Source organism: Schistocerca americana, chromosome X (genome assembly GCF_021461395.2).
Source record: "Schistocerca americana isolate TAMUIC-IGC-003095 chromosome X, iqSchAmer2.1, whole genome shotgun sequence".
NCBI lineage: Eukaryota > Metazoa > Arthropoda > Insecta > Orthoptera > Acrididae > Schistocerca > Schistocerca americana.
The window spans coordinates 693,530,820-693,548,043 of NC_060130.1; the positions used below are offsets into that span (position 1 = coordinate 693,530,820).

At 38.8% G+C, this 17,224-nt stretch overlaps 2 protein-coding genes across 2 annotated transcripts; one reads left to right on the forward strand and one right to left on the reverse strand.

The window, feature by feature from the left end:
• The first annotated feature begins 341 nt into the window (after positions 1–341).
• LOC124556254 (piggyBac transposable element-derived protein 3-like) lies at positions 342–868 on the forward strand. The gene is made up of 2 exons (XM_047130241.1): positions 342–521; positions 584–868. Exons 1-2 carry the CDS (start codon positions 342–344, stop codon positions 866–868), a joined length of 465 nt encoding a protein of 154 aa, XP_046986197.1.
• A 15,133-nt stretch (positions 869–16,001) lies between these two features.
• Positions 16,002–17,006, reverse strand: LOC124556255 (piggyBac transposable element-derived protein 3-like). The gene is made up of 3 exons (XM_047130242.1): positions 16,921–17,006; positions 16,349–16,514; positions 16,002–16,286 (listed from the first exon to the last, which is right to left on the reverse strand). Exons 1-3 carry the CDS (start codon positions 17,004–17,006, stop codon positions 16,002–16,004), a joined length of 537 nt encoding a protein of 178 aa, XP_046986198.1.
• Between the last annotated feature and the right edge of the window lie 218 nt (positions 17,007–17,224).

The following is a 17,224-nucleotide window of genomic DNA, read 5'->3' on the forward strand; positions in this document are numbered from 1 at the left end:
TGTGGCAAAGATCTCTTTGCGATTATTTATAGTCAACAATGTGTCTTTTAAACTACTTGCATTGTTAGCTCATTTGAAGTTATATTCATTGTTTTCCATTGTTATAAAATTTGATGTACCCGAAATAGGACACTGGGATTTGGTGCTATCATTTCAGTTATTTGTATTGCTGCACGTTCCAATATGAAACTCTGCTACTGCTGATGTATTTTCTTTTTAGAACGTGGTAATTTTACCAGATTTTGTTGCTGATGTAAGTAAAGACCCCTCTTTTATATATGAATTACAGGATATGAAATTACTTTGAAATTTACAGTGTATTAGTAAGTATATTTTTGAATATGTTACCCATTAGTAAATACTACAGTTCCAGATTGACGTTTATCCGAGGCAAGCCTATTAGATTTGGCTATAAGTTGTGGTCTCTTTGTGGAGCAAGTGGCTACTGTTTCAAATTTTATTTATACTGTGGAAAGGATCCAGAAGATACTGCTAGGGATGACCTACTATTGGGATCAAGAGTAGTCCTAAACATGTTGGACTGCATTGAAAAACCCGAGAATCATTGTGTGTACTTCTTCAGTTCTTCACCAGGAGAGATCTTATGATTCTTCTGAGAATTTTGGGTTTTCGAATAACTGGGACTGTCAGAGAGAATCGAGTAGGTGACTGTCCACTACTGAGCAGCAATGAACTGAAAAAGACAGTTCGAGGAAACTATGACTACCACTTCGACAGGAATGGTGAAGTCTTATTTCTTCGATGGCACGACAACACATGCGTTCAATTGATACAAATTTTTACTGAGTTCAACTTTAGGGAGCAGCTACGTGGTACAGTAGACAAGCAAGTAAGAAGACACAAGTGAAATAACCTGCCGGTTTGAAGTCGTATAACGCGTACATGAGAGGTGTTGACCACCATGACTGGTTACTTGGAAAAAGTGCGACGGTAATTAAAGTGAAAATATGGTACTGGGTTCTATTACACGTTTGCCGGAAACGGCCCTCATAATTCCTGACTCTTCTACAGTCTAGTACATGGGAAAAATGCACAGGATTTACTGGATTTCAGATGTGCTGTTACCGTTACATACTTGAAATTGGACACTGGAAGAGCGAATATTGGACGTCCAATGGAATACCCATCAAGTTAGTTGAGAGTGATACCAGACATCAGGTTTGATGGAATTGGTCTTATGATTGAGAAAAGAAGCACGCAAAGAAGACGTGTAAGAGCTAAATGCAACGGGAAACCAAAAACATATCATGTTAAATGCCCTGTAACACTGTGTGTGAAGTGTATTGTACCATTTCACAAGAAATAAATAGTTGAGACTAGAATACAGTTTAGTATGCTATACAATACTGTTAGATCCCAGTGTCCTATTTTCAGGACGGCCTTTATATCAGCATGTATAAATATTCTTTGGCTATTTTTGTACTTATTGTGGTTCATGCATTATAATTCAAGAATAAAAAATTCAGTTTAAAAAAAAAATTATTTGGGACTTAATGGGTTAACATGGTCGCGTGTCTCCTACGTGACTTTTTGTTGTGACTGTGTTGTGACAGAAGCTTTATGAATATTGAGGTATAAATGCAGTTGACTGACTTTCATTTGGTCGCCCATGTGATGAACGATTAAATGTATTTTGTACAGAAATTTAAATTGTATATCAGAATTTCTTAACTATCTTAATGGACTAAAAATACCTTCATAAAACGTTTTATCATTGTTGAGAAAACAACTGCAGTGTCTTCATTGTTTACCTTTAAGTGATACAGCTATCCTGTTTTTATTTACTTGTCTATTACTTCATGTTTTATGTTATCTATTTACCATCAAAGGAGGGTGGTGTTTCAGAATCTTTGTCTTATATCATTTAGTCTTATGTAAAATATGAATACATTGAGCAAGGGTGGTTTTTAGTGATCACAATGTTAGATCAGAAATGTGTGTGCATAACCTCTTTTAGAGCATTCGTGGGTATATTGATTTTGTACTGAATAAAGGCACTGCTAATGGATTAGAACTGCTGTAGTGTGTGTTACTTTCAGTGAGTGGGACTGTATCTTATGAGAGACATTGATTTTGGGAACAGTATTTGTTTAACAAAATAAGTTTTTGTATCATTATGTATTACATTCTAGAATTAAATTTTTGTTTTGTTACAAACTTTGAAGCAGGATAGTGACTGTCTCTGTTCATGACAATATTTTGAGTTAAGCCAGTTTTACAGCCAGATACTCATCACAAAATTGCTGATGTGAAAACCATGAGAAAGACATTCAAGAATAAAGATCATTAAAACAGTTAAGAAGTTAATAAATGCTCTAAAATTTTAGTACCACTTCAATACTGACACGATTATTAACTTCCTTGCTGCCAAAACAACAATGTACTTGAGAAATACATATTATCTCTATTTATTTTCAGCATCAGATTCATGAAAAAACCTTAAGAACAGTAACTGTAATTTTTCTCTTACAAAATTACGGAACTCTTGTGTCAAATGTTTTTGGCGTTAATTTTCTAACTTCGATAATGTTTCAGTTGTTGAATACCACGTCATTCAGCGGAAGATTTTAAGATTTTTTCAAAATATTGGTCCCGAATCTTGTAAGCACCACAATATAAGCAAAACTGCATACACGAGTAGTCTTCATTACAATTACAACACTTAAAAAAGGCATATTTTTATTCTATATATAAATACGTTAAGTAAGTACTGCATCTGTAGTAATACCTGCACAAGTGAATTGAAATAGCAGCTGTTGTCTCTGACACAGTAACATTGCTAGTTTTCTATGAACACTCTTATCTCTGTTTGGTTATGCAAGAAACATTCTGGGTATAACTTCAGTCAATGCTTCAGAAATCCTAACACCTTTTTCATGGCACCATTTTGGCACAAACATTAATGATGAGCTAAATACTCTCATTATGAAATTTTATCTCATCTCGCACTACTAAACTGTGTCAATTATGGGGACCTACAACCTTCGTATTGATATTAATTTGCTCTATTTTAGCCCTCATCATATGCTGTAGAAGTTCTCCAGCTTGTATTTAGATATGTCAAAGCTTACTTCTAGCCTAAATTCCAATGGGAAAAAAATCACATGAAAGGGATTTTGTTCAGGGTATTGATTCTTTAATAAATGAGAAACATACAGACATAAAATTACATCAGTATAAAATACCCATTAGAAAGCAATACATCTAAAGGCAAAATTGTGAATTACATAAATATTTTGACAAATATATTAAGGATAACTCTTGTAATCAAGTGAATGAATTTTAAACTATACTTTTTACATATTTTTAGCACTCTTGTAGAATTACAGATGTAAGGCACTATCATTTTTTGGAAGATCCATAGAAAAATGATCAATCAGAACTCCTTTATAGAAAAATTCCACTATTCCAATATTTCTCAAGTTGTAGTAATATGCATGTAATATATTTAGAAAAAACACTTCCCCAAAAATTTATCTAATAAGAAATGTTTCAATATACTGCATTATACTATAAAAGGCTTTGATTAACAATCAAGTATGATATCATATCTGGTAAATAAGGTAAACATTCATTCCTCACACTGTATAAAAAGTGGTTTTTTCACTTATTTCTCACAAAAATTCTGTCAGATACTCGTAACAACCAATAAATTCTGTCAGATACCCATAACAACCAATAAATTTATCTAATAAGAAATGTTTCAATATACTGCATTATACTATAAAAGGCTTTGATTAACAATCAAGTATGATATCATATCTGGTAAATAAGGTAAGCATTCATTCCTCACACTGTATAAAAAGTGTTTTTTTCACTTATTTCTCACAAACATTCTGTCAGATACTCGTAACAACCAATAAATTCTGTCAGATACTCGTAACAACCAATAAATTCTGTCAGATACTCGTAACAACCAATAAATTGGTTGTTACGAGTATCTGACAGAATTTTTGTGAGAATTAAGTGAAAAAACCACTTTTTATACAGTGTGAGGAATGAATGCTTACCTTATTTACCATATATGATATCATACTTGATTGTTAATCAAAGCCTTTTATAGTATAAGGCAGTATATTGAAACATTTCTTGTTAGATTAATTTTTGGGGAAGTGTTTTTCTCTAAATATATTACATGCATATTACTACAACTTGAGAAATGTTGGAATAGTGGAATTTTGCAAAAACTCGAAGCAGAAAATACAATGGATCTTTCTTCTTGAACTTTCCAGTCACTCGTAGTCATCTCGGTTACTGTGGACATAGAATGCTGCATACCAGGAAACCTTTTCACATATTACCGTTCTAGAGTACTGCCGTTGCCCTCTCCAAGCATCGTATCAGTCATTTAGTTCCTTGTGTAATGGTACCTGTCAGAATGTTGTCAAGAATTATACTTCTCTAACATACAATGCAGCCACCAAATTGTAATGTGGACAAACAACCATGAAAAGAAGCAGTTCAAGTGCAGCTACGGTATTAGGTGCAGTCATTGACACCACCATTCACTGATGGCCATAACTAATGAAGCTACCAATCACTTACTGATGGCACACTGACACTACCTCTTTCAAACTTTGATTATACTCAGCACCTAAACCATTCATTTACCGATTGCCGCCTCAGGAACCATTCGAATCGTATATATATATATATATATATATATATATATATATATATATATATATATGTGTGTGTGTGTGTGTGTGTGTGTGTGTGTGTGTGTGTGTGTGTGTAGGCCGCCCAGAGTGGCCGAGCGGTTCTAGGCGCACAGTCTGGAATCCTGCCTCGGGCATGGATGTGTGTGATGTCCTTAGGTTAGTCAGGTTTAAGTAGTTCTAAGTTCAAGGGGACTGATGAAATCAGCAGTTAAGTCCCATAGTGCTCAGAGCCATTTGAACTATTTTTGTGTGTGTGTGTGTATGTATGTTTTATACACCCAGTATATGTTACATTCAGAATGATATCGCTTAATATTCTATCATGGTGTTTGGACGACTTGGAACTGGTATATTTTGGTTTATTCTACTTTGTTTCAAAATATGAGCCACGAATCACTTTGCAGCTGCCGTGACCTTTTTACAACCGAATCAATCTGTCTCCATCATTTCTTGATCCTTCCATTTTGCTCGTCTCTGTACTACACACATCAACAATGAATATGCATGGCGTGTCAAACAAACAAACATGAAATTTACATATTCATTAGGTGATGGGTTATTACGATTCATAACGAACCTTTTCGGGATAATTTTCTTTCATAACAGTCCTCTGACTGCACTATGAAATATTTTCCTAAATTGTACAAATACACTCCTGGAAAGTGAAATAAGAACACCATGAATTCATTGTCCCAGGAAGGGGAAACTTTATTGACACATTCCTGGGGTCAGATACGTCACATGATCACACTGACAGAACCACAGGCACATAGACACAGGCAACAGAGCATGCACAATGTCGGCACTAGTTCAGTGTATATCCACCTTTCGCAGCAATGCAGGCTGCTATTCTCCCATGGAGACGATCGTAGAGATGCTGGATGTAGTCCTGTGGAACGGCTTGCCATGCCATTTCCACCTGGCGCCTCAGTTGGACCAGCGTTCGTGCTGGACGTGCAGACCGCGTGAGACGACGCTTCATCCAGTCCCAAACATGCTCAATGGGGGACAGATCCGGAGATCTTGCTGGCCAGGGTAGTTGACTTACACCTTCTAGAGCACGTTGGGTGGCACGGGATACATGCGGACGTGCATTGTCCTGTTGGAACTGCAAGTTCCCTTGCCGGTCTAGGAATGGTAGAACGATGGGTTCGATGACGGTTTGGATGTACCGTGCACTATTCAGTGTCCCCTCGACGATCACCAGTGGTGTACGGCCAGTGTAGGAGATCGCTCCCCACACCATGATGCCGGGTGTTGGCCCTGTGTGCCTCGGTCGTATGCAGTCCTGATTGTGGCGCTCACCTGCACGGCGCCAAACACGCATACGACCATCATTGGCACCAAGGCAGAAGCGACTCTCATCGCTGAAGACGACACGTCTCCATTCGTCCCTCCATTCACGCCTGTCGCGACACCACTGGAGGCGGGCTGAACGATGTTGGGGCGTGAGCGGAAGACGGCCTAACGGTGTGCGGGACCGTAGCCCAGATTCATGGAGACGGTTGCGAATGGTCCTCGCCGATACCCCAGGAGCAACAGTGTCCCTAATTTGCTGGGAAGTGGCGGTGCGGTCCCCTACGGCACTGCGTAGGATCCTACGGTCTTGGCGTGCATCCGTGCGTCGCTGCGGTCCGGTCCCAGGTCGACGAGCACGTGCCCCTTCCGCCGACCACTGGCGACAACATCGATGTATTGTGGAGACCTCACGCCCCACGTGTTGAGCAATTCGGCGGTACGTCCACCCGGCCTCCCGCATGCCCACTATACGCCCTCGCTCAAAGTCCGTCAACTGCACATACGGTTCACGTCCACGCTGTTGCGGCATGCTACCAGTGTTAAAGACTGCGATGGAGCTCCGTATGCCACGGCAAACTGGCTGACACTGACGGCGGCGGTGCACAAATGCTGCGCAGCTAGCGCCATTCGACGGCCAACACCGCGGTTCCTGGTGTGTCCGCTGTGCCGTGCGTGTGATCATTGCTTGTACAGCCCTCTCGCAATGTCCGGAGCAAGTATGGTGGGTCTGACACACCGGTGTCAATGTGTTCTTTTTTCCATTTCCAGGAGTGTATATTCCAAATTCAAACTTTTTGATTAAGTCCAAATGTAATTGGGGTCAAATTTCACGAATGGCATATGGGTGCTACATGCAGGATGGGGCAGTGGCACATTTTGCTGCTGATGTACAACTAAATCCAACGTACCAATATGCAACCAGATGGAGAAATCGAATAGGGCCTGTACCTTCACGTCAAAGATTGCATCACCTTACTCTTAGGATTTTTTTATGTTGTATCCATTCAACACTACTGGTGAAGAGGTTAACGAACTGGAGCATCGAGTTTAAGCCTTATCAAGATTTGCAAAATGATTTAGGGGTGTTTGACAGAATTCGTGAACCACTGTAGAAAGGAGTGCATTATTGTATCTCAATGCAAGAACGACACGTGGAAAATCTCCTTTAACAGATACAAATGTATAGTAAATTGTAACGTGTAAAGTACTGAAGTAGTATTGTATTCCTTGTTAGGGTAGCCTCTGAGCGAAATTCGAGCCTAGTTATATGGTGACTCAAATAAAAAGTTTACATTTAAAATACGTTCGTACTTAGTAGAAAAATATTTCATACTGAAGTCATTAGTCAGTAACCACACATTCACAGTTATCTCGTAAATACTTCTGGCGTGGACCCATGTCTACAGGATCGTTTTGCCATCTCTTGTCTTATACTTTTACCCGTGTCAGTTTTCGTCATTAACTGTGATACTCCCTCTGTCCATGTCCATACCTGGCAGGGATATCGGCCACTGGCCCACCAGTCGAGGCATTTCGCAGTGGTTCAGATGGATCAAGAATCTTTACTGGCCATTGATCATATGAGATGAGAAAGGCTTCGTCTTCGGTACATAACAAAAATTCTTGACACTATATACAGAGGCAACGTTATGAGTATGTGGTAGAGGTAATTGGCCACCCAAAGTTGGTACGAGGTCACACGAATTTATTGTACGGCTCCACGCAAAGAGCCCAGGGCTAAGGGGCGCCACAGTAGGTCTAGCTAGTTGACTGGTAAAAGTGAGCCCAGACACAAAGACGAGCACAGTAGCAGGAAAGGAGTAAATCCCAAGGTTGGGAATTTGTATGGTGTTGCTGGAATGGCCTTTTGAGGGCAGAAGAATCTCCAAGAAATTGCGGAGTGTCCAACAAGCTGAAAGATGGCTTCTTACAGCTCTTCAAGAAGGTATAATAATTAATAGTCAAGTATTAAAGCTAACTTGAACACATCCGGGATCTCAGAAAAATGAGGCCCTTCCAATGTCACAAAAATATTTTATAGTCCTTGAAACAACAGAAGTTAATATTTCACAGCAAATATACATTTTCACGATGAACCTCTAAATTAACAATTGCTTCATGCATTTCCAACAGACAATATCTCAGATGATAGCACTGCACGATAACTATCATTCCAGAAAGCTACGCATCTGTATCTATTTTATTCATCGCCATAAGACCTCTTTCACGTTTTTTTATCACACAAATGTTTGTCAGAATATTATATTCTCCACAAATACATATGCAAGTGAATATAGCATGAATACCATACATATTGTCATCCTAGTGTACTTATTTAAAGAACATTTTACTATTTTCCCAGTAACTTTAGTTAAATATCAGGTACAACTGACAATACCAAACCATGGTAATTTAGGAAGTGGTCAATCCCATGTGTTAGTTGACATCAATTTTGTAAAAGAGTGCCTAAAGTAACTTCTGACAAGCAGGTCCGAATAACTGTTTACACAAAATTTTATGGCAATTTATAATTTTTCGTGAGCGCAATTGCTCAAAAATACTATCTTATTTGCTTATGGACAAACCTTTACACAAATTTATTGTAGCTGAGCTGAGAGTAACGGAATGTTTGACATTTCTTGATGTAAATATTCTTCTAATTTATTAGTTTAGGCCGAGAAGTCAAGATCAGTCAGATTATGTCTATAGAGCTTAAGAACGATGTATTGTTGGTGGGGATGGTCTTTAGTCAATGGAAAAGCAGGCAGTAACGGTACACTACAATAGACAAGTAGAGACTGTAACTTTTATGAGTGAAGAACTCAAGGCAGCGATTCTGGACACTTTTGCACTGGAAGGAGGCACACCTGCCTGTGGTAACGAGTGGTATTCGATCATGGAGGTGTTTGATTCTGTATGGTGAATGGCTGCTACCATACTTTAACTTCTGAAGGGACTTCATATTTCAGCAGGTCTTAATGTGTTCCAGAATCAGAATCTATCTTATACTGTTGATATTACTGAACTGAACTGAGAACAGAGTATGAGTTTCAAATCTTGGTATCGCATGTGATAATTTATAAACCACCACACTGAACTCTAAACTGTTTTGAGCTGATAAATATTTCATATTTTGTGATTATGAAATGGACTTAGCTTTCGAGTACCTTTGATTAAAATTTAGTTGTGGCATCTTGCTACCACACTCATTACTCCATTACATAAGGGTCTGACTGTATTTTAGCTGGATATCATAAGGCCACCTCCTGTTTATTTCACGTCTCCTTTCTTGAATCACTTCTCTTAGAATAGAACCCTTGTTATTATTCACTTAACTTTTGCTCTTTATTTATGTGTATTTCATTGACTCACAATTCTGGTCAATGCATATACCATTTGACTGCTGGATCACAGCTTCAGGTTATTATTTGCATTAAATTAGCTGCAGGGTATGAAAGCAGATGTGCAGAGCTATCACTACAGCAAGCTGTTATATTTAAACAGAGCTGTGCACAACCCAACTACCTAAAATGCGAGTAACCACAGGCAAGACGCAACTGATTTGTTCATATGCAATGCTATCAGAAGAGCTGCAGCCATTAGGTACTATCGCACGGTGAACCGATAGAGTTAATGTAGAGGCAATTTGTAAATACCGTGTATATTGAGATAGTGAATATATTGTTCCATACATTCTACAGTTAGTAAACTGATGAACACAGTTAGCATACAAGGTCACTAAATACGAAATATATTAAATACAGAGATTAAATACAATTAATCAATTAGTATAAATTACACACAACAAACAATCTTGAGAGAATGAATGCAGCTATTATCTTACACACTACTAATCATTATACATAGGCCGAGGTAAGCAGAATAAGCAGTAAGTCTAGTTATTTTTACAAACTGATCTTAGCACTACTCAGATCATAAAACTCTTTCACGCAGTAAAACGGCTTGTATGATAAACTGTTGTAGAGTCATCCTTTAAGAACTTTTAATGACATGGCCTGAGCAACTTGTGATAGTTTACTGAAGATTTTCAAAGTATCCACTTTTTGCTAATTACCAGTTCGTGTTAGTCTCTACCATTATATGTTATAATCTGCCTACACTCTAGTATTGTACTCATTAATTTCTTCCGTGGAAAAGCATTTCATGCCATTGTTTTTCACAAATAGTACCCAGGCGTTTATGTACAGATTTTCAGTTGTCACTAAACTAAGGTAGAAAATTGAGGATAACAGTGGTCCCTATGTTAAGTTTTACTCTTTATGCATAACATTCTTCTCTGCTTATTCAAAATTTGGTGAAGTAATAGGAGTGTTCCTAGGTGAGAAGGGCATAACTAAGATGGAACTGGACAAGTCCAAAATGCATTACTCTAAGATAGTCCATACTAATCGTTTCTCTGACTCAGCATGAGAGAGGAAACTCGAGATACCCTTTCTTGCACAGCTCACTGACATGTTCTTCCCATATGCATTCCTAACAGTTTTATAGACTTGTTTTCTGTGGCTCTGGGAAGTCATAAGAAAGCTGTTGTTTTCTATGGATTACTGAATATTTATTTGATGAGAACGAGTGGAGGGCGATTTGAATTATTCCTGTGCATTATTATGCAAAACTGGGATATTCTAATGTGAGTGAAACAGGATTGTGTCATCAGTTCAGCATATGGCAGTATAATTTATGTAATGATGAAGAAGATAGGTTCAAATATCGAACCCTGTGGAATACTGGTATTAATCACTGCTACAGGGGAGAGTTTTTTACATGTCACAAAAGGTCTTCTGTTGTGTAGATAGGAATCTACTACCGCTAATGCCTGATTACATACACTACAAATTTCTAGTACTGCCAGGATGTCAGTCAAACAGAATGCACTCAAATACTTCGCTTGGGCCACAGAATCGAAGTTACACAATATTCCAGTTTTGAGGGCTGTTAATGTTTGTGCAATAATTTGCAAAGCATCCGGTGCCATATAGGAACTACTATTACTCAAAGGTTGCTAGTCTCAAAATAGTTACTTAAATATGATATGCTGATGGATGGGATTCAAGCAAATTAGTTGCAGATGTGTCTGTTGCTGCCATTTCCTTAACTGAACTAAGAAAGTAGTCATTCACTTCAACTGGATTGGACTGGGTCCCATGTGTACAATTCTAAGAATTATCTTGGGCTATAATTTGCCATGCTGTCTTGCATTTGTTGGCTGCACATTCTATTTTCTTTTCATACGCAGATTTTTTTCTACGTATAAACTTAAGTATGTGAATTTTTTCACATTTTTGGTATGCCTCATAAAACGTGTTCTGCTCTCGCGTTTGCTTACTGGTACTTTTATGTTCAGTATGTAGTAAGAATCATGTTCTGTCTTACCTGGGTCAGTTTCTCTGTGTACCAACTAAACGTTTTTTTTATGCATGCTGGACAAGACAGTTTTTATTAATGGTGAGCTGGAACATCGTAATTCTATACATATTTTTTTAAAATTCCCAAACTCAGTTTCAGTACAAGCTTTATCTGATGAACCCTTATAGACAAAGATCCAGTTAGCGTCTTTTAAAGCACTAATGTACTCTTCGTTTTGTCTTCTTACCCACATTTCACCGTGCACACTAGAGTAGTTCGGTAGTTCACTAGAGAGATTGACGAGCAACGAGCCATGGTCTGCAAAGCATCCATTTGCAAGACTAATTGTCACTGGGAATATTTACAATGATATTATCTATGCAATAATGATTTCTTGCAGCACACTGGTTGGTACAGTGCAGAACAAGGAACGTTCATACATTAAGAAAATTTCTTGAGAGCTATTTATCCATGTTCACCATTCCTACGTTGAAATCACAGCATATGACAATCTTTATTTCATGCTTTAACATTTTTCTAATTACCAATTGAAATATTTCAAAAACCGTATCAAGGTACCCATTTGGAGACCTGTATGGGCCTACATGTATTAGCTTTCACGTGTATGAAGCTAAACTCTGCATCTAGCACTGTACAGTATGATGTTGCATCAATTTCTGTAAATCTGAAACTATCTCTGACAAATATCCCACCCCCAACATTTCGCCTCTGTTTTCTACACATCCATCTGATTTTCCATTAGCCAACGCTTACATCCACACCCTAACACAATGATTACTAATTTATTATAATTTGAGCACTTTATTTCTCATTTTGTTCTTCTGAAAGCCATTTGTCTTTGTATCAAAGTTTATTTTCTATTACCTGGATATTGCCAGATTGGTTATAAACATTACCTGTTTCTAAGATGTAGGCGTGTAGCTGTACACCCAGTTCCCTCATTCGCCTCCCGTTCAGAGTCATAAAACCCAACCACCGTCTGCCATTCACTCCGAGTGAGGACTACCCGGACAAATGTTGCACAGCGGAAGAGGCATTTTTGCTACTGGTCCTCCGACATCAGCCACAGTCACTGTAGTTGCAGTCAGTGGATGGTGAGGAGTACATGTGTTTTGTCTTTTGCTTTGTTTTTTTCTCTTGTTTTCGTCGAGGAAACTGAGTGGAGAGAGTGAAGCATGGTTTTCAGATTCGAAAAATAGATTTTGTTTGGCAGGATCGTTTAAAAAAACATTTTTCATTAAGTCTGTAGCTATAGTCATTTCTACGGAATAACTGAAAGATATTTCGGTTAAGTAGGTATAAAAAGACGAGGGCAAGTATAAATCCTTGGGTAACAGAAGAAATATTGAAATTAATTGATGAAAGGAGAAAATATAAAAATGCAGCAAATGAAGCAGGCAAGAAGGAATACAAACGTCTCAAAAATGAGATCGACAGGAAGTGCAAAATGGCTAAGCAGGGATGGCTAGAGGACAAATGTAAGGATGTAGAGGCTTATCTCACAAGGGATAACATAGATTCTGCCTACAGGAAAATTAAAGAGACCCTTGGAGAAAAGAGAACCATTTGTATGAATATCAAGAGCTCAGATTGAAACCCAGTTCTAAGCAAAGAAAGGAAAGCAGAAAGGTGGAAGAAGTATATAGAGGGTCTATACAAGGGCGATGAACTTGAGGACAATATTATGGGAATGGAGGAGGATGTAGATGAAGATGAAATGGGAGATACGGTACTGCGTGAAGAGTTTGACAGAGCACTGAAAGACCTGAGACGAAACACGGCCCCGGGAGTAGACAAAATTCCATTAGAACTACTGACGGCCTTGGGAGAGCCATTCCTGACAAAACTCCACCACCTGGTGAGCAAGGTGTATGAGACAGGCGAAATACCCTCAGACTTCAAGAAGAATATAATAATTCCAATCCCAAAGAGAGCAGGTGTTGACAGATGTGAAAATTACCAAACTATCAGTTTAATAAGTCACAGCTGCAAAATAATAACACGAATTCTTTACAGGCGAATGGAAAAACTGATAGAAGCCGTCCTCGGGGAAGATCAGTTTGGATTGCGAAGAAATAGTGGAACACGTGAGGCAATACTGACCTTACGACTTATCTTAGAAGAAAGATTATGGAAAGGCAAACCTACGTTTCTAGCATTTGTAGAAAACATTTGTAGAAAGCTTTTGACAATGTTGACTGGAATACTCTCTTCCAAATTCTGAAGGTGGCAGGGGTGAAATACATGGAGCGAAAGGCTATTTACAATTTGTACAGAAACGAGATGGCAGTTATAACAGCCGAGGCGCATGAAAGGGAAGCAATGTTAGGGGAGGGAGTGAGACAGGGCTATAGCCTCTCCCCGATGTTATTCAATCTATATATTGAGCTAGCAGTAAAGGAAACAAAAGAAAAATTCGGAGTAGGTATTAAAATCCATGGAGAAAAATAAAAAACTTTGAGGTTCGCCGATGACATTGTAATTTTATCAGAGACAGCAAAGGACTTGGAAGAGCAGTTGAACGGAATGGGCAGCTTATTGAAAGGAGGATATAAGATGAACATCAACAAAGGCAAAACGAGGATAATGGAATGTAGTCGAATTAAGTCGGGTGATGCTGAGGGAATTAGATTAGGAAATGAGACACTTCAAGTAGTTAAGGAGTTTTGCTATTTGAGGAGCAAAATAACTGATGATGGTCGAAGTAGAGAAGATATAAAATGTAGACTGGCAATGGCAAGGAAAGCGTTTCTGAAGAAGAGAAATTTGTTAACATCGAGTATAGATTTAAGTGTCAAGAAGCCGTTTCTGAAAGTATTTGTATGGAGTGTAGCCATGTATGGAAGTCAAACATGGACGATAAATAGTTTGGACAAGAAGAGAATAGAAGCTTTCGAAATGTGGTGCTACAGAAGAATGCTGAAGATAAAGTATTGAATGGAACTGGGGAGAAGAGGAGTTTGTGGCACAACTTGACTACAAGAATGGATCGGTTGATAGGGCATATTCTGAGGCATCAAGGGATCACAAATTTAGCATTGGAGGGCAGCGTGGAGGGTAAAAATCGTAGAGGGAGACAAAGAGATGAATACACTAAGCAGATTCAGAAGGATGTAGGGTGCAGTAAGTACTGGGAGATGAAGAAGCTTGCACAGGATAGGGTAGCATGTAGAGCTGCATCAAACCAGTCTCAGGACTGAAGACCACAACAACAGCAGCTATCTATTAATGTCCGAGACTAAGAATTTAGGGTTACAGAATAGAAGACTGGATAGAGTTTAAAGGAGGATTGGTTGTTGTTATATATTCAGTAGTACTGGACTTGTTTGGTGCATTATTTGTGTTGTAGGAATTAGTCCAGGTGACCCTCCCCCATGTTTCGAGCGTTCAGTTACGATATTCCAGCCTCCACGCTGTTTTCCGTGCTCTGTGAAGTGGAGTGACCAGAGGTACACGATGTTTCCAACCGTGTTTCGAGAAAAGGTACGGTACGCATCAATTTCGACATATACATGCGTTCTGTGTTGTCCGGATCTTCGGAGATTCTCGACAGGCTCGTTGATACCACTCGCGTAACATCTGATCGGGTTTATACTGCCTGTTTTTATTCCGATGGCTGTTTATTTTTCATTAAGTTTTTGGATCCACTACAAGTAGATATGTTGTTTTGCGTCATGGTTCTCAGCTTCACTTTAAATAAATAAAAACAGGATAGCTGTATCACTTAAAGGTAAACAATGAAGACACTGCAGTTGTTTTCTCAACAATGATAAAACGTTTTATGAAGGTATTTTTAGTCCATTAAGATAGTTAAGAAATTCTGATATACAATTTAAATTTCTGTACAAAATACATTTAATCGTTCATCACATGGGCGACCAAATGAAAGTCAGTCAACTGCATTTATACCTCAATATTCATAAAGCTTCTGTCACAACACAGTCACAACAAAAAGTCACGTAGGAGACACGCGACCATGTTAACCCATTAAGTCCCAAATAATTTTTTTTTTAAACTGAATTTTTTATTCTTGAATTATAATGCATGAACCACAATAAGTACAAAAATAGCCAAAGAATATTTATACACGCTGATATAAAGGCCGTCCTGAAAATAGGACACTGGGATCTAACAGTATTGTATAGCATACTAAACTGTATTCTAGTCTCAACTATTTATTTCTTGTGAAATGGTACAATACACTTCACACACAGTGTTACAGGGCATTTAACATGATATGTTTTTGGTTTCCCGTTGCATTTAGCTCTTACACGTCTTCTTTGCGTGCTTCTTTTCTCAATCATAAGACCAATTCCATCAAACCTGATGTCTGGTATCACTCTCAACTAACTTGATGGGTATTCCATTGGACGTCCAATATTCGCTCTTCCAGTGTCCAATTTCAAGTATGTAACGGTAACAGCACATCTGAAATCCAGTAAATCCTGTGCATTTTTCCCATGTACTAGACTGTAGAAGAGTCAGGAATTTACGAGGGCCGTTTCCAGCAAACGTGTAATAGAACCCAGTACCATATTTTCACTTTAATTACCGTCGCACTTTTTCCAAGTAACCAGTCATGGTGGTCAACACCTCTCATGTACGCGTTATACGACTTCAAACCGGCAGGTTATTTCACTTGTGTCTTCTTACTTGCTTGTCTACTGTACCACGTAGCTGCTCCCTAAAGTTGAACTCAGTAAAAATTTGTATCAATTGAACGCATGTGTTGTCGTGCCATCGAAGAAATAAGACTTCACCATTCCTGTCGAAGTGGTAGTCATAGTTTCCTCGAACTGTCTTTTTCAGTTCATTGCTGCTCAGTAGTGGACAGTCACCTACTCGATTCTCTCTGACAGTCCCAGTTATTCGAAAACCCAAAATTCTCAGAAGAATCATAAGATCTCTACTGGTGAAGAACTGAAGAAGTACACACAATGATTCTCGGGTTTTTCAATGCAGTCCAACATGTTTAGGACTACTCTTGATCCCAATAGTAGGTCATCCCTAGCAGTATCTTCTGGATCCTTTCCACAGTATAAATAAAATTTGAAACAGTAGCCACTTGCTCCACAAAGAGACCACAACTTATAGCCAAATCTAATAGGCTTGCCTCGGATAAACGTCAATCTGGAACTGTAGTATTTACTAATGGGTAACATATTCAAAAATATGTTTCATAAATATAGTGCTTTTTGCTAACGCGGAACTGGAATATGCAAATGTCAGAGCGTTTAATCTCCCGCCGAAGGCTGAAGACAGTTTCAGGTGTTGCTCCGTTTTGGTGATATTATAGGACGCGAACACGGTTGCTCTCAAAACCGGCTGCAATGTTCCGTCCAGCGGAGATGGTAATCGAACATAACATTTCTTCTCATCTACAGGTCTGTGGTTACCGCATTCATGTAACTTTTAGTGATAAAGTGGGACGTGCTTTCTCTGCAATGAAAATGGCTACGTTAGATCAAATTGCGTGCAGCATATATTTGTACTGAAGTCTTCATTTGAACAGCGTAGAAAATTGACGTTCGCTGATCTCGTTTCTACTGCTTACGAGGTTGATGCCACGTCTTCTACGGGCGTACTGGAACAATAGAGGCACGAGCAGCTTACTGCTCCCCAATTTCCACCATTATGCATGCAGCACGGTCCTCAAATAGGTGTTGCCAAGCCGGCAATATCTGCAGTTGAACATAACAGACGTACTCAGAACATTGAGGAATCGGATTTGTTCACTCCTCACCCACCCCTCCCTAAAGTAAGTTCGTCGATTGATGTACCTCGTAGTGCTGGGTCCTGCATTCGTGATGGGGTCAGTGAAACGAAAACAGCTGCTGAGGTCTGTTTGTCTCGCAGCT